This window comes from Cherax quadricarinatus, chromosome 44 (assembly GCF_038502225.1).
Source record: "Cherax quadricarinatus isolate ZL_2023a chromosome 44, ASM3850222v1, whole genome shotgun sequence".
In the NCBI taxonomy this organism is placed as follows: Eukaryota; Metazoa; Arthropoda; class Malacostraca; order Decapoda; family Parastacidae; genus Cherax; species Cherax quadricarinatus.
In genome coordinates, this window is record NC_091335.1 from 18,993,286 (window position 1) to 19,012,343 (window position 19,058).

Genomic DNA, 19,058 nt, shown 5'->3' on the forward strand with positions numbered 1-19,058 from the left:
TTTTACTCACATATGGAAGCAAAAAATTAACTCATTGACTGCTCGTATTTGGAAAAACTCGCATGTGGATGTGCTCGCAAGTGGAGGTTCCACTGTACTTTCAATAATTTTCAATTTAAAATTATGATAACTATGAACTCAGTTTGTCTGTAAATCACCTCCCTTTACCCCACCACCTCATCTCATGGCTCCCCTCTTTTGTTTAGAATTGTTAAGTTCCCTAGGCTTTCTCATTTGTTTGATCTCAAGAAAATTTGGTAATAAAACCTCTCCCACTCTCAGCTCTTTTAAAAGCACTCCCTCACTACTATTTTTCCTTCTCTTGCTCTACACATACTCTCTGTATATTCTACATTTGTAAAAGCCTTTCGTATGACAACTTTCTCCGTTACCTGCCTCTTTATCTTGTTTCACCAATCCTCTTCCCTCCTTCACCTACCTTTCTCTACCCACAAACTTTTGCTTCACTAACACTACATTCGTAAATCATAAATACTACATGTGTACCTGCTTTATCTAGCCCAGCTTTCTCCCAGTACGTAATTGCTTATTTCTTACCCCTAACAGTCATCTCCTTTAACTTACAAACTATAATTCTTTCTTACTAATGATGTTCTTGTGTGGGATTTTGGGTAAGATGAGCAATAGAAATTATTATAATAAAGGAACCATTAAGTGGATTAATTCTCATCTTTGTTGATGACAGCTCAAAAACCACTCGCAGCCTCTCCCGAGAGCTTCGCCTTCATAATTCATTGCATGAAGACCCACAAAGGCTGTTTGGAAGGTTAAAATACCAGGTTTTGATGCTTTGAAGATGTATATTCTTCAGGTATTGCAGGTATGGCACCTGGAATGTCATGGGCGAGTCTTGCCTGGTTGTGGGCAGTCACATACGAATAACGGCGTCTAATTAGCCAGTCATATCATCCCACCCATATACTCTTCTGCTTCAGCTGAATGGCCAAATAAAGGATTTGATAAGAACTTACCAGGGTGTGTGTATCATACCCCATTGTGGTGACGCCAAGAATGATGGTTTGAATGAAGAGATAATACTGTAAGATTCACGGGAGCCACACAGGAGTAGTACTCCTGTGGTACTTGCTGCACCTGTTTACAAGTCCGTATCTATTCACAACAGGAAAAATCTCGTATGATTTTACTGGAAATCATCAAATTGCACGACACGGGAAATGCGTGCACGTTACAGGCCACGAATGTCTTTAAGTTTCAGTGTAGTGTGGCCCAGAATGTTTCATCACATCTTCATTCGCTGAAAACAAACTGCAATCTGGATCTTGTGTTGCTATCTCCCGCCCTCTTTTATGGACTGATATCTGCTGACCTATGGTTTACAGATGCTGGGTGCCAGTTCTCTTAACCTTTCATAATCAGAATAAGCTGAGTCCTTCAGTCTGAGATGCGGGTTTATGAAAATAATGGCTGTAAGTATATTATCAGTTCCCAGGTATATATTTTTGGACTATTCCCAGTCTTGGGAAATCACAATTTTCTTAGACAAACATCTTTGCATTTACACTCCCGTAGAGTTTAACTTCTGCTGTACATGTGTTGTGTGTTCCTGTTTATCAGCTCTGAATATGTAATACCATTAGAGGGTGTCTGATTTTGCTGGATCAGACATGTGTGTTTTCTTTACAGAAAACCAGTGTGGTTTTAGGGATGGAAAATCCTGTCTTTCAAATTTACTGGAATTCTCTGTCAGAGTCAAAAAGAGAAAGGAAGGAAGGGTTGGGTAGATTGCATCTTATTGGACTGTAAAAAGAAAATCATTCGATACAGTAGTACTACACCTGAGATTAGTCCAGAAATTAGAGGAACAGTCAGGGTTGAAAGTGAGTGTGCCCAGTGGGACAAAGAGTACCAGAAAACAGAAATGATGTATTAGAATGGGAGAAAATATAGAGTGGGTTTTTGCAAGGATAAAAATCAAGATTGCTGTTGTTTCTAATATTTGTGTGATTGACTTACCAGTAGGAATCGAGTCCTTTATATTTCCATCTGCTGCTGATGTAAAACTGCTGAAAAAGTGTGAACAGAAGAAGACAGTGACAAACTAAAGGGAGTCTTCAAACTGCAGGTATGGTCAAGTAGGTAGCTTCTCAAGTCGAATCCAAACAAATGTATGCCCATATGATTTGGAGGAGGCGAGGGCAGACTGGACACAACAAACAGCACGGGTAGAAAGGAGCTGCAAATATCTGTGTGAAAAGAACATGAAGTAAATATACTACCATAACACAAAACATAATTCCAAAATTATGCACAAATCATATAACATCAATGGCATATGCAATATTAGCATACCTCCGAACAGCATTCAGGAACTTGAACAAAGAACTGTATATGTATATGATTTATATTAGGTCAGTCATTGAGTATATGGACCCCAGCATAGAGCCCAGATCTGATTAGCCACGTGCAGAACCTCAAAAAGGCCCTAAGGTTTGCAACTAAACTCGTACCAGAACTGAAAGGAATGCACTGAGAGAGAGTGAAGGAACTAATCCTAATGCTCTTGGCAGAGAGAGGAATAAGGGGAGACATGATTACTTCATACAAAATCATAAAAGGAATTGATTGAGCAAATAGGGAATGACTGAATTAAGAGGGTCAGACTCAAAAGGAAAGGTGGAAACTGAAGGGACAGATGGACATAGGGATGCAAGGGAGTATTAATTTAGTCTTTAAGGTGGTTGAAAATTGGAATGCCTTAGGTGAGGCAGTGGTGGAGGCAAACTCAATATATGTTTCAAGAGTAAATATGATAAGGCCCAAGAGGCCAGAAATAAGTTATGTCAGTCAAAACAATCTAGTAGGTGGGGCAAGGAGCAAGCTGAGTGTCAAGCACGTGATTTGCATTTGTGTCGACTGCATAATGCACTTAAAGACTGTTGCATTTCTTTCACATTAGGCGTAGGTTTTTCATTACCTCAAACTTGAGTGTTGTACAGTACAATACTTTTCTAGAATAATTTTGACTTCGCTGCATTATAAATTTGCTTGGGTATTGAATCAGAATTTTTATCAAACGAGAAATTCATATTGTTGGACATCACCATGATCTGTTCAATCTTTTTGGTAGATTGTTAACAAGATTCTTGTGACATTTGTTGAACTTGTGAAGTCAGCCCCAGTTACAGTCTTGTCTATTTTCAAGGTCACTTCTTTATGAAGTTTCTTGACATTCTTTATTAAAATATTCCCAGAAAGAGGCACACCTTCACTGTAGTGTAAATAAACCCTGGACCACAGATTTTTATTCTGACTTAACATTCTTTGAACAGTATTTCCAAAGTGATGCAAATCTCTGCTTTTGAAGTTTTTTGCTCTTCTTTAAAATGAAATAGGCATTCTTCCAACATTATGAAGGTAGGATTTCTTACTCAATGTTCCAGTTTCTGTAGTTAGTGAATTGTTCTTCAGCTTTACTCATGCACCGTGCAAGCCTGCCAGTACCTGTACTGCTCTCAGAATATAATGCTCTTTTACTTGTGTGTTTTGCTTATTTACCAGTATGCACAGTATGGTGTAGAATTATGATGATGAGTAGATATGCAGTTGTAATTTGATTCAAATATGGAATCTATACTCCAAAGTCGTGTGTTTAATCCTGGAGTGTACACACACAAAACTGCAGCAGCAAGTGAGGAGGCAGTACAATGCAAGTGTAGTATCTGAGCTCTTGAGGCTAAAGAGAGAAGCCCCCCTCAGAAAAAGGGGGGGGGGCACTTGCTGACTTTTGACAGTACTGCATTTAAGCTGATAGGTATGAAACTCTTAGGGTAATGTGAATATCCTTTTTTTTTTTTTAGCCCAGAGACTTTTATCTAAAGACTTAAGTACTGTTCTTTAAATATTTATTGCCATGTTATAATGAAAAGTTAAAGTATGATAAATAAAAAAAACTGTATTTGTGGAAAAAGAAGGCATTGATGCAGTACACATAAATTACACTAAAAAATGAGTAATCAAAACTAAACCCAATGACAACTAGTTAGATATTAGCTACACTTAGCAGATTCAAGGATTAAATCTCCTCCACTCTGTGTACTGAATTATCTACTCAGGCTTAGAGATTTACTTAATGCGTATTGTTATTTTGACGAGTGTTGCGAGTGTTTCCTTCTTAGGGTTACCCCACCTTAGTGGGAAATGGTCACTCTAGTAAAAAAAAAAAGGGAAAGGAAGGAGATGTAACTACAGCACTTGCACAGACAGTTTTAAAGGCTGTGGTTATGTAACTAATCTATATATGTACTGGTTACTACCCTACTGCTATGTCAATAGCTCTACACCCCGTTCACTACCTGGAGTATCTCGTACTCCATAGTGCAACACATTGCTGTGGGCTCTTTTAAATGATTAATTTAGTTACCAGTGGTCCTTGGGCAACATTATTGGATAACTTATTTCCTTAAACAGTGACTTGTGAATCCTTCCTTGGCACTGATGGGTAAATACTATACATATATACAGTGGACCCCCGCATAGCGACTTTAATCCGTGCAAGAGGGCTCTTTGTTATGCGAAATGATCGGTATGCGAATGAATTTTCCCCATAAGAAATAATGGAAATCAAATTAATCCGTGCAAGACACCCAAAAGTATGAAAAAAAAAAAATTTTACCACATAAAATGTTAATTTTAATACACACAAACTGAAAAAGGCATGCACAATTACATGACACTTACTTTTATTGAAGATCTGGTGATGATTGATGGGATGGGAGGAGGGGAGAGAGAGTGTTAGTGTTTAGAAGGGGAATCCCCTTCCATTAAGACTTGAGGTGTCGAGTCCTTTTCTGGGGTTACTTCCCTTCTTCTTTTAATGCCACTAGGACCAGCTTCAGAGTCACTGGACTTCTTTCGCACAACATACCTGTCCATAGTGGCCTGTACCTCTCGTTCCTTTATGACTTCCCTAAAGTGTTTCACAACATTGTCAGTGTACAGGTTGCCAACACGGCTTGCAATAGCTGTGTGAGGGTGATTTTCATCCATGAAGGTTTGCACTTCAAGCCACTTTGCACAGATTTCCTTAATCTTTGTAGTAGGCAACTTCTTCAATTTCTCTCTCCCCTCTTCTGAACCAGTTTCCTCAGGTCTGGCCTCTTGCTGTTGAAGTTGATATATCAGCTCATCAGTGGTTAGTTCTTCATTGTCCTCCTCCACCAACTCTTCCACATCCTCCCCACTAACCTCCAACCCCAAGGATTTTCCCAATGCCACAATGGATTCCTCAACTGGCATAATCCTCTCAGGGTTAGCCTCAAACCCTTCAAAATCCCTTTTGTCTACACATTCTGGCCACAGTTTCTTCCAAGCAGAGTTCAAGGTCTTCTTAGTCACTCCCTCCCAAGCCTTACCTATAAGGTTTACACAATTGAGGATATTAAAGTGCTCTCTCCAAAACTCTCTTAGAGTCGGTTGAGTTTCTGAGGTCACTACAAAGCACCTTTCAAACAGAGCTTTTGTGTACAGTTTTTTGAAGTTTGCAATAACCTGCTGGTCCATGGGCTGCAGGAGAGGAGTGGTATTAGGAGGCAAAAACTTCACCTTAATGAATTTCATGTCCCCATAAAGTCGCTCTGCCACGTCTGTAGGATGACCAGGGGCATTGTCTAACACCAGGAGGCACTTAAGTTCTAATTTCTTTTCAGTTAGGTAATCTTTCACATTGGGGGCAAATGCATGGTGTAACCAGTCATAGAAAAAGTCCCTAGTGACCCATGCCTTACTGTTTGCCCTCCACAGCACACACAAATTCTCCTTGAGGACATTCTTTTGCCTGAACGGTCTGGGAGTTTCAGAGTGATACACTAATAAAGGCTTCACTTTGCAATCACCAGTAGCATTGGAACACATCAACAAAGTAAGCCTGTCTTTCATAGGCTTATGTCCTGGGAGTGCCTTTTCCTCCTCAGTAATGTAGGTCCTGCTTGGCATTTTCTTCCAAAGCAGGCCTGTTTCATCACAATTAAACACTTGTTCAGGTTTCAGTCCTTCACTGTCTATGTACTCCTTGAATTCCTGCACATATTTTTCAGCTGCTTTGTGATCTGAACAGGCAGCCTCACCATGCCTTATCACACTGTGTATGCCACTACGCTTCTTAAATCTCTCAAACCAACCTTTGCTGGCCTTAAATTCACTCACATCATCACTAGTTGCAGGCATTTTTTTTAATTAAATCCTCATGCAACTTCCTAGCCTTTTCGCTTATGATCGCTTGAGAGACGCTATCTCCTGCTAGCTGTTTTTCATTTATCCACACCAATAAGAGTCTCTCAACATCTTCCATCACTTGCGATCTCTGTTTCGAAAACACAGTTAAACCTTTGGCAAGAACAGCTTCCTTGATTGCCTTTCTGTTGCCCACAATAGTAGCGATGGTTGATTTGGGTTTCTTGTACAACCTGGCCAGGTCGGCGACACGCACTCCACTTTCATACTTATCAATGATCTCTTTCTTCATCTCTATAGTAATTCTCACCCTTATTGCTGTAGGGTTGGCACTAGAAGCTTTCTTGGGGCCCATGGTCACTTATTTGGCAGATAAAATCACCAAAAACACTGTAATAATACGAAATGTTCCGATTGTATGCTTGGATGTTACCGCAGAGGCTGGCTGGTAAACAATGCCACCGGCGGCACATGTGAGGCTGGCTAAGGGCGCACATTGGATGCGTCTCGGACGAAGAGCGGTGAGCGGGTTTTTGAGCGGTATGCGAGGCAAAATTTTTGCGATAAAAGCGAGCGGTATGCGGATTGTACGTTATGTGATGGCGACGGTATGCGGGGGTCCACTGTATATATATATTTTTTTAAAACAAACCGGATAGGCCACAGTTTTAAATTGTGAATAAAGATGTGAAAAAATGAAGTACTCTATGTACATGTATTATTTTGATTTTTAAAGTGGCGCAGTAGGAGGGTGTGGTGGGCTTTGGAAGGTGATGGTTTACACTAAACGTTGGATATTAGGAAAATGTACTGTATCATTTGAATAATTATAGAACACGAGGTGCTTAGTTCTACTGCTGTATAACTACAAATAGGTAATTATAGTTAATTATTAAACACAGACATGTATCTTGGTGATTATGTATACATCTGCCATACTTGAAACACTTCATACTGTGTAGTGGATTTCAAACTTAAATTTTTAACTAGGATAAAGGAACATGCTTACTTTGCTAAAGTGGTAATTGTTTGTAAATGTAAAAGTGTTTTTTTTACCTGAAGGCATGCTGTGTAATTTTTAAATGAGATTTAATTAAACTGAATTGGAAATCATTCTACTACTTGAACTTTGTGACACCAACATTGTGTGGAACGATGCTAATATATGTTTCTTTGTATGTAATGAACGTCAGTGTTAGTAAGAATGGCAGTGTGCCTACAAATTGGAAATTTGAACTGGACAGTGTTTCAGTTCATTCTGAACCACTATTATGGTGCAGTTTGACAGTGGTCCAGGAAGGACAGTCATGTCATCCAGCTCTCATTTACAATTTGTGGGCATGTTGAGATCTGTTCAAGCCACAGTATTGTGGCTTTTATACTTAGTAAGAGCTTTATTATGACAGAAGGCTGGTTAAATATAAATGTAAAGGAAAAGACACAGCAACAGCTTTTGTTATTTTTGTTCTTGCTTATCTCTTCTTCACCCACCCAAGCAAAGACATATGGTGGTGCTTTGAACTGATTGTTTGTAACCACAGTGGCTAACTGAAAAATATGACATGTGTTGACCTCTTGAAGTAAAAAAAAATATTGTAATTGTATGAAAAAAAGTGGCAATTTTTCATGTACCTTTTAAATTCTTGTATATGGTAAATTTTTCACTTGATTATGTTGTATTGAATTTCAGTAATTCACTTTAGAAGGGATTATAATATATATATATATTTCTGTTTGCCTCCCTAAAGTCTTTATTGGTTTTATCAATGTAGAACAGTGGAATAAATCAATATGTTAAAAAACTATGAATATTATACACCTACAAAATCAGGTTTATGGAGCTGTCATGTGATTTACAGGTGAAGTCTGGGGGCAGCAAGTCACGAGCCAGCAGTGCCCCACCTGTTAGAAGATCCGTCCTAGGTGCTGCTCTACCACCTAAGAGTGCTGGAGGTAACTGTGCATTGTTATTATGCATGTTGTACCTACTAACCCTATGATATCTAATGCACTGTTCTGTACACTTAAAACTGGTAAGTTTTTTTTTTTTTTTTTTTTTTTTTTACTACCGGATTTCATCCATCATTTTGTGGGGCATTGAAAGATAATGATTAAAGGGTTATAGAAAATACAGTACTCTGTTAATATTTAAAAAAATAACTGCAGATTTGCACTCATTAACCAGTTGTATAAATACAGGTACTGTATTAGATTGAGAGAATTGTTTGTTACTGCATGTATTAATTTGTTGTAGTACTAATATTTTCAGCATCCGTGAATAATGTGTTGCCTCAGAAGCTTGTGGATGTTGAACTTTATACAGTACTGAACATAGATATGCATAAGAACTTGGGAAGTTGTGCTATATCCCTCCATGACCACCCTCCCCCATACCCAAGCATAATATTAGTCATAATTTTTTGTGGTATTTTGGGTTGATTTTAGTGTAAGTGGTTTATCTAAAGGAAATGTAATACATTTGTAAAATACGTATTGCTTGCATAGCAGAACATGAATTTATAGTACAGGGTGTCCACAAAAACACTCCCTGATTTCAAACAGGTATAACATGTAAATTTATTGTAATAATCTTTCACAGTTAGTAGCTTCAGATGCAGGATTTCATTCAGTTTCATGTGGTATAGGGTGGCATTAAAGGCACTCAATGTGCGCCTCTCTGATTGCTCGGCAAACATCGATGCGATAGTCCAGTTTGGTCCAGATGCTCTGCAGCCTATCGGGAGTTATCATGCGAACTGCTTCAGTGATCAAAATTTTCAGCTACTCCAGGGATGCAGGTAGTGTGTGTGTGTGTGTGTGTGTACAGGCACACACACACACACACGTACACATACACACACATGTACACACACACACACACACACACACACACACACACACACACACACACACACACACACACACACACACACACACACACACACACACACACACACACACACACGTACACATATAACCCGTTTGTTTGGTGGCTCTTGCAGAGCGGGGTTCAATTATAAACGTCTTTGGAGGCTTCTTTATTTGCAAAGTTGTGGTGGGTACACAGGCTTGTGTGTTGAGTGCCCATGGCCCGGGAGGGCCATGCCCACGAGGGAGAGAGCTAGTAGACTTGTTGACTGCTTCTAGGCTGCTGAGTGTGTGAGCGAGTGGGACCAGCGTCCTACTGACCTTTGCAGGCCTAGAGGGCAGCACCTGAGTGCTGCGAAATATGAACTAAGCTGGCAGACAGCACAGGCTGTCAACATACGCTCGGCCACCTACCACATGGTCGTCCCGACCATGTCTGGCGGTAAAAATAACTCGGTCTCTCTCTCGTAGGAACAGGGCACAGAACACAAAATAAAAAACATATACAGTGGACCCTCAACCAATGATATTAATCCGTTCCTGAGAGCTCATCGTTAGTCGAAATTATCGTTATTCGAGTTAATTTTCCCCATAAGAAATAATGGAAATCAAATTAATCCATTCCTGACATCCCAAAGTATTGGGGTGTCAGGTGTACTCCCTCCCTCCCCTCCCTCCCCTCCCTCCCCTCCCTCCCCTCCCTCCCCCCCTCCCTCCCCCCCTCCCTCCCTCCCCCCTCCCGTCCCTCCATCTCTCCCCTCCCTCCATCTCTCCCCTCCCTCCATCCCTCCCCTCCCTCCATCTCTCCCCTCCCCTCCCTCCCTCCCTCCCTCCCTCCCCCTCCCTCCCTCCCCTCCCTCCCCTCCCTCCCTCCCCTCCCTCCCTCCCCTCCCTCCCTCCCCTCCCTCCCTCCCCTCCCTCCCCTCCCTCCCCTCCCTCCCCTCTTATATACTTCCACATATCCAAAACATTGCTGGGACATACAAATACATTGTATATATTCAAAGACAATAGTAAATGGCCAATGCAGGTGTAAATATCCACCTGTCAATGCGTTTGTGACAATGTAAGTATAATTTCAGTACCTAATACTAGTGTCAGAACAAAGATTAGTTATGAAATGACAAGAAGAACTATAAATTGTAATTATCAGAACATAAAGATTATATAAAATAATTTGAAAAATGGAAAAAAGGATATATTGGCAACACTTCTGCAAGTTGCAGAGCTCTATGTTGCTGCCAGGTGATCTCCAAGTGCCAACTTTGTGGCCTCATATCTCTCTAAGTACTGACCCTAAAAAGTTTTTTTTTTTATCCTATAACACATAGAAAAATGTGCTCTTTTTTCAGTAAAAAAAAAAATTATTTTTCAAAATATTCGGGGCACTGGGGTAGTGAACGTATATATACGTTTGGACCGTTTACAGGTTAATATCCCTTTGATCAGAGAATGAGATTAGTTCAGAATTGCTCTCTGACTGTATCAGCATCAGAATATTATTGTTAATATTATTATTATTATTATTATTGTTTTCTCTGATATCTATCCAAATTACTGAGGTAGTCTGTGATCAATAGGATTAGTCTGCCTGAAATGCAGATGCATGCTAGTGGTTTTCTTTGTATCGTAGGGGTTCTTAAAAGGAGATATCGAGGGTTGAAGGTAGACACACTTGTTGGATGGTAACGATGTATTGTCAGACTGTGGTAAAGGGAGATGGAGCCCAGCCTTGCCGTGTTCTCGCCTGGATGTCTAAGTGTCGACTGAGAAGGTGGCAGAGGTACGAACGTACACATGCGCATCCCGTGACGTTACACAAACAGTCACAGGCCTTGGGATCTCCTATCTAAAGCACATGGATGATATTGATATGCTATACAACACAGGGATCAGCAACTATGCTGACAGCTCGGTCATGTTACGTATGTCATCTCGACATACACTACTATCTATAGGCTGAACAGGCAGGTGGTTCTGGGCTGATTCTATACAATAACAAATTCATATATAACTTAGAATTAATGGATGGTATCATAATGGATGTTAACAAAATGAGTTTTACGTAATGCATTACAAACTATAAGAACAAATCATTGTACAATATGGGATGGAATTGATCGATCAATCTGTTTTCATGCACTCTACGGATTCTGAGGAAGAATAAATATATATATACAAGGTGAAATTAACAGCAAAGGCATCTGGTGCGCACTCAGATCATTACTGTCAAATTCTCAGAATACGGAGAGAACGTGAATACGAAAAAAAAAAAAATCTGAAAAACTAATCAGTTAACCCTTCATCACGCAAGGGGTCCGAAAATTTGAAATTCGAACTGAACTCCCTATGGTGGATAGAGTAACTCAATACAAGGTCACTGATCCCATATAAATTGATTTCTGATGGTTAGTTTTCGAGCAATTGCCAATCTCCGAAGACCGAAAATATTAGGCCGCCCCCGACAAAGTGATTAAAAAATTTTATGTTGCAAACTTGCAATTGTTAATAAAACACACCAAAACAATTTTTTAAATTTAATATACAAACAGACAATATAAAAAACATAAATGGAACTTGTATCAAAACATGTTTTAATTGTTACAAAAATATAAAAAGGAAGCAAATATCAACAATGCCAAATTGCAAAGTGATGCAAGTTTCAATCCCTATATTCCTGAGATTCATTTGGAAGACCAATGATTCTATATTGCTAATTGGCAAGATGGAAGTCTGTGAAACAATTTCTATCAGTCTTTATGCACAGATTTACTTTGCATACACTACAGACGAATGACGATGTTACCGTTTTTTTCGAGGTGCTGCAATACTTGCAAGTAAACGGCCTTTGCCCTGCCATTGGGAAGTGCATTAGAGTAATGTCTTTCCTAACACTGTCATCAGGCATTTCTGTACGTGTTCCCCTCCCAGGTTTCACTATGCCAACACCATTGGAAGTACATGGTGAATTAGTTGGTGAAGGTCTTGGAGTTGTTCTTAGGCTGCTCCCTCTAAGGTTTTGTCCTTTAGACCTTGCAATTTCAGAGATAGAATTCCTGAAATACTTCAGTTGCATACACTTTTGCTTTATTGCTCGAGAATCACGGCAATAAAGCAGCCATGCATTCACAACAGCAAGATCAATAATATAGGCAAATAGCCGCATGTACCAACGTTTTGATTTCATTGGTGTTTTGTAGAGATGCACCAACATGTTGCTTTTGTCAATACCTCCCATGTTTGCATTATAGTTCTTGATGACTGCAGGGCACGATATTTTCTCTTTCCTCTTTGTACCCTTGTTATATCTCTCAACAAGACTCATGGGCTCGACCCCAATATCAGTTGTCACTAAAGTCACAACTTTGGTGTCCTTCCATCGTACAACAAGGACACCATCATTGTTGTTGAAGCAAAAATTGCCCCTGACCACACTGTTTTTTTCCATTTGTTTGATAGGCACCAGATGTGGCTTACCACATCTATTGTCACGTACTGTTCCAGTGTATCTGCAGTTATACTTATCTCTTAGTAGCTTGACCAAAGGCATACTTGAAAAGAAATTGTCAGCATAGATTGCTGATGTGTTTGTCTTGTTCATAGTTTGTGCAAGTACCAGAACAATCTTTGTACTTATTGGAAGTTTAGATTCTTCCTGTGGCAGCTGTATGGGATGTGTGTCAAAAGTTGTTGTGCCTTGATACATGAGTATATCATGTATGATTCCATCTTGACTTGCACGACAAAAAAGTTTGAAACCCCACTTATCTGGTTTTGTTTTGATGTACTGCCTTAGGTTTCCAGCAGTTTTACCCTTGAAACCAACCATGACTTCATCAATAGATTGCTTGGGTGTAGCTGGAATTTTCAAGCAAGCATTAGTTAGTTCAGTGTAAAGAGGCCTTACTTTGTAGAATCTATCATTATCCTTTTTTGTGTTGTCATTGAAATGAATATGACTTCTAAGGTACCTAAACCTCTTAGACGCCATGCTATCTGCAACCTGTTGGCTCCTAAAAGCAGCTTTCCAATAGTCTTCGAGGGAGGGTAGTGAAGCAATACCCATGAACAACAAAATACCTATGAACCTCATGATCTCTTCAGAATCTGTTGAAAAAGTACTATTTACGTCTTGTTGCCTTGTATACAAATTTGTTTGATATGCTATGTTATCTATCATGGCTGGAGTAACGAACATACGAAAATACTCATATGGAGACCTAATTGCAAGAGGCTTTTCATGTTCATATGCCGGCAAAGGATCATTTTCAATGTCATCTACGGTCCACTCAGATGAAACTTGAAGAGCAATATTCTCATGGATCTCTTCCTCATCCGGGTATTCCTCAATCCTAAAAGTTTTCTTTTTCCTCATTACTTTCTGCTTTTTGGCTGGCCTTTCTTTCCTTTCTTCCTCCTCATCATCACTTGACATCTCTGCATCCTGTGCATCCGGTGGCAAGTATTCATCACCACTATCCAGCAATTCTGGTTCGTCTACCTCTGGTTCCGAGTCACTGTCTTCAGAAACGCAGACATACCTCGACCTGCTGGTCGACTGCTCCCCATAAAACAGCCTCTCATGGAACTGGAAGGACAATAGAAACCTCCTGTATAAATCCAGACCACTACAGAGTTCATATATGCAATTGAAAATTTTTTATAAATATTTATTTGACTATAATTGGACATTCCCAGAAACTCGCGCAATACCCAAATAATTCGGACAAAAATGCTTGCACTTTTTTCAACTGCATGCTACACTCATATTATGCTTCACATGGACTTTAGGTATATATCAAAATATGCCTAAACTATTCATGTAAGCACTAAACACAACACTCAGTACTTACCGACATTGTAGAATGTATAATCCAAGAGTAGATTAGTAAGGGTGGAGGGAAAAATGCGCGTGTATTTGAAGCCAAGCCGCTAGTGTTTATATTTTGATCTCTCAACCAATGGGAAGGCGGCAGAAGCGAACTGTACTTAGCTGAAGAGACTCAGGGAAGGCTTGTGATTGGTTGGAACTAAAGAACGGGAAGCTGGCCGCGCGGGGCGCGAAGTATGACACGAGCCAAAAACACGTAATCAATACCGAATTTTTTCGGCCAAACACGATAAAGGGTTAATAACAAACAGTTGACATTTTACTTCACCTCGGACATCTAGTTATACAGACTATGTACATTTAAACCCAATTCTGCGAGGGTGAGGTTTACATATGCAGAATGGTTATCATCTCTGGGAGGATCGAATTCCTCTGCAATGGCTAACACTTGCCTTGACTGAGGGAGATCTGAATGATTATCTACAAAAGATACTTGTGGGTTTCTCATCACTTGTCGAGTACGCAAGGAGTAACTACATTCAGGTTGGTTATCTTACTGCGTATTTGAGGTAGAGGGTACAGAGTCGAGGATTTTCAGCATCTGTCGCATTAGTCTGGGTAGCAATATCATCAACATCGCATACTAATTTCATATGATCTAAATGCGATTCTTTGTACTTACCAGTACTAATTTCTCTAACCTTATACTTATTACCAGAGATATGTTCTACAACTCGATAAGGTCCGACAAACTTTTGATCGAGCTTAGGCATTGCGGATGTTTTGTTGAAATTTGTCAGCATTACTCTCAAACCTACTTTGACTTTTGATGGCTTAGCACGGCTATTAGTTACTCTAGTAAATTCTGCTGTTGATTTGTGAAGTGTTTCACGGATTCTTCTAAAAACACTCTTAGCCATGCTGGTACGAGTTGCTACGAAATCATCAGGGTTGTAATTAGGTTTTGGAGTGGAATATAACAACTCATAGGGTAAATGCTTGTCTACACCATACAATGCATAATGTGGAGTATCATCTATGGAAGCATTGTAAGCAGAATTTATGGCACATTGGACATCTGGTATGACTTCATCCCAAGTTTCACTATTGGGGTTGATAGTGGCTCTCAGGACATCAAGTACTTTCTTATTGGTTCGTTTGGCTAACTCATTGCTGGCAGGATGATGAGGAACAATGGTGGATTTAGAGATCTTGTACAAAGTACACAAATTTTCAAGAATCTCATTACAGAATTCACCTCCATTATCTGTTACTAAGGACTTTGGGGTGGTATGCCTGCAGATAATGCGTTCTTTAAACGTTTTAGCTACTGTCTCTGCAGTCTTATCTGCAATAGGAACTAACTCTCAGTATCTGGTGAAATGGTTTTCCATAACACACGGATGTTTGTTGCCTTGGAGGGAACATTTAAAATTGGTTAACAAGTCAAGGGCAACTCTTTCCCACGGTTCGCTAGTGGTTGGGTACACTTGGATTGGATTAGGACCATTGACATTTCCTTTGTTGCATACAGACACTACATTTCTTAACATACTCGGAAATGTCAGTTGCCGTACGTGGCCAAAAGTATTTCATTCTGGCTTGTTTCACAGAACGATCCATACCAGGGTGTGCAACACCTGGTGCATCATGAACTAGCTGTAGAGCTATGTTCACTAGTGACTGGAATTACTAACTGGTACACTCTTCTGCTTGGAGTACCCAACTCGGCTGTTCGATACAGTAATTCTTGGCTCATTACAAAGTCACTAATGGGTGCTGGTGGCTTCACAGTCAGAATAAGATCTTCCTGGAGCAGGAATCGAATCACCAGAACACAAGGGATCGGTTCTTCCTTACTGGAGGAATGCACAAACTCGGAGTGGATGACTCTCCCCGGTTGAAAAAATTAACGCTATAACACGCAATATGAGCAAGGGAGAATGAATCTACTATCTCAAACTGCAAGCACAGGAGAAAATAAATGAACACGGTCAACAATGCTGATATTCAATCTGAGTCGCACACAGTGACATGAGGTATCAGTTATACACTTCACTTACAAACGTTAACAACATGTGAAAGTTACTCGAGAAATAACTTCTTACAATGCACTGATTAATGTCAACTAGGATGGGATCACCATCTGGAACATTAGGAACAACAACAGACACTCTAGTGAGAGCACGAGCTGTAACAGAGACGTCTTTCTGCAGACAGCATGTCACATCAACAAGAGATGGCATTACTAGTTTCAAGTAATCGTTTTCTGACAAGGCATCCCTTGTGGAGAAACTACTACTCGAACTAGCAGTCATTGCAGGGATAGGCTGTGCACTCAAGGCAGTCTGAGTGTCCCCGGACACTTGAGACAATGGAACACTATCCTGCAAGTCTGAAGGTGTAGGTGGATCACAGGTGGGAGTGACAGAGTTACTAGTGCCTGACCGCTCGGCTACGTTAATAAGTAATGAACGAATCTATAGGAACTTAATCTGAACTTCACATTTCGCGGCACTTTAACAAATCTCAGATACAATCTGTGAGAACAAACACATTGCTCAGGGGCTAGGTATTGTCTTTCATTCAGTAAGGGAATATTGGTACTGTGGACTGATTCATATTGACTTTGACTGGCATGATACACTAAGTGAACGTTCAAAAGTGACTGGGACATGTTCTCAGGGAACTACTGAAGGACATAAAGGCAAGAAAAATAGAGAGAATGATGCAATTAGCTTAAATGGAAGAAAAAAAATGCTTAACTATTCTGCATAAGTAATTAAAAATTGACAGGTCACACAGTAAGCAAAGAACTCACACAAGAAAAATACTCAACTTAATTAACAAACAACACTCTGAAAATCAAGAGAACTTGTACTTTACTCAAATCTAATTTGCTCAACTTTTACTTCAAATAGAATGAATGGCACAGTGAGTTGTCTTTACTTTCAATGCAACAGGGAAATACACAATAAAATGATAAAATGGACTCAATAAAGCTTGTGCAAAAATAAAACAAACTGGGACACAATTCACTGAAATAAAATAAAATGGCACAAAGAATAAAATATTATGCACAGAACAGAGCATATGAAACTGCACTGAAATAAACTGTAGCAATATTGCAAATAACAATTGCTAATCAAAAAGTATTGCACAATGCATAAAATTTCTGCAAGAAAAACTTTAATGGCAACACAATATTTGCACAAGAATTATTGCAAAATGAGTCAGTGTGTAATAATTAAAAAATATTACACACTCAAGAAAAGAAATATATCAAGGAATGAACACTTTAACTCGTAACTACAACTTAAACAACACTTAACAAGCAAAAGAACAATTTACTCTAAAAGAAGAACTTAAAAATTGCACTAAGAGTGAATTTGTTCAATGAAACATGAAAAATAATAGGTGCTAAAACACAGAACAAAAAGTTTGAACACTTACAGTGATGCAGAACACAGCACATCAACATAAACACAATACTAGAATTTTCTTGCAATGAAACTTGATGTGTGAAAAATTTAATAATAATGATTTCTTGCTTGTACAAAATAATGACACTATCGTCTGTGGAAATAAGACAAATTAGACACTGGCTAAATGAAAGAATATGAACACAAAAAAAAAAATGTTCAACACACAGAGAACAAAAAAAAGAATACAGAAATGCTGGGAAAAAAAAATGTAACAGACAACACTGAGTTGTGATGCAGGACACAACTAAATAAATTACTGAATTAATTCACTGAATCACTGAGAACATTAGGTGATTCTGAAGTGTAAACACAAGTTCTATACTGCTCATATGTTGCACACACAACAAAGGAAAAACACTAAGGTACTTACTTCAAGTGTATAAAAAGAAACACAACACAACAGACATAAGAAAATGCACGGAAATTAACACTGAATTAAGGAGATTATCAAATTATTGCAATCAGTACATAATAAACAGTCTAATCAAGAGTCACTGAATGTCACTAAGAAAATCACTGGAACACAAAAGAAATGTCTCAACACTCGCAAATGTCTCTATGAAAAATATCGCTGTAGCGACTTGGTGAAGAATAAGGTTGATGGTAGTGGAGAGTAGAGGAGACTGGTTTCTGACTCACTGCTCCTCAGCACACTTGATCGTAGAATTGCGCTTACATCGACGATAGACTTCACACAGGAGGCTTTCAACGGTGGCGCGAAACACACTCTAGCTCTTGACCCCCTATGTGGTCCTTAAAATATGGTGCTACAACCCCTAGTAGTGTGCCAAAACACTGGTAGAGGCTGGGTGAGTGGGTGGGTGGGTTTGTGGGCATAACAGGGCTAAGACCGGGGGTGGTGAGGCACACGTGGTGAGTGGGTGGTTGGGCCTATGGGTTGAACAGCGTAAGCCTCACTGAAGACAACCACACTGCCGCGAAGATAATTCTAAGCCGGCTGGTTAAGTTAAAATACACCCACGAAATACCACAACACCACAAGGATGAAAAAGAGCACTCAGAATGGCTTGGAGGTTGAATCACAAGCGATGAAGACTGTACTCACTTGGCTTGCTTGAGTACTGGGGTAAGAAACCTGGGTTAGTTGCTAGCTGGCTTATCTTAACTCTTCACACAGAATAGCTTGATAACTTCTCACGATGAGCACAGCAGGGGTGGAAGCTGGCTTGGCAGGCAAAAGACTGGATGGAGTAGACTAGGCTGGGCTGGACTCGGTTGTTCTGACTCCCCCACCACAGAATGGAAGCTGGCTTATTTTGCAAACTCGGGTCAACCCCTCGGGAGTGATGCAAATAAGCAGATAAACACTAATACAAAGAGACTGACCAGTGAATAATGTAGTGGCTGGTAGAAGCTCGAGAGAGTAGCTGGCTTGAGGTAGCTGGCTGGGGTAGGTTGAGCGTACCCTGCTCGGCAGGCCTACTCGCGAGATGGCAGCTGGCTCGGTCGAAATTTATCTCCAGAAATCGCTGTAATCGTCAGGATTACAGGCCCTCTGTTGCCACCATTTATCGTAGGGGTTCTTAAAAGGAGATATCGAGGGGTGAAGGTAGACACACTTATTGGATGGTAACGATATATTGTCAGACTGTGGTAAAGGGAGATGGAGCCCAGCCTTGCCGTGTTCTCGCCTGGATGTCTAA

General features: G+C 39.9%; 2 protein-coding genes across 16 annotated transcripts in view; one reads left to right on the top strand and one right to left on the bottom strand.

The window, feature by feature from the left end:
- chb (chromosome bows) overlaps positions 1-19,058 on the top strand; it is a 788,037-nt gene that overhangs the window by 588,742 nt on the left and 180,237 nt on the right. For all 15 annotated transcript variants that reach the window (XM_053789056.2, XM_053789064.2, XM_053789065.2 and 12 more), the window contains one exon: positions 8,070-8,163. In XM_053789056.2, the coding sequence (XP_053645031.1) occupies positions 8,070-8,163 (94 nt within the window). The remainder of the gene's footprint in view (positions 1-8,069; positions 8,164-19,058) is intronic.
- On the bottom strand, positions 10,309-13,983 carry LOC138853944 (piggyBac transposable element-derived protein 2-like). The gene is made up of 3 exons (XM_070093868.1): positions 13,932-13,983; positions 12,986-13,666; positions 10,309-10,374 (listed from the first exon to the last, which is right to left on the bottom strand). Exons 1-3 carry the CDS (start codon positions 13,935-13,937, stop codon positions 10,309-10,311), a joined length of 753 nt encoding a protein of 250 aa, XP_069949969.1. The 5' UTR covers positions 13,938-13,983.

Coding starts and splice junctions, on each gene's coding strand:
- LOC138853944 (XM_070093868.1), bottom strand. Junction 10,375..12,985: donor ATAATGATAGATTCTACAAA/GTAAGGCCTCTT, acceptor AAAACTTTTTAG/GGTCAGTACTTAGAGAGATA.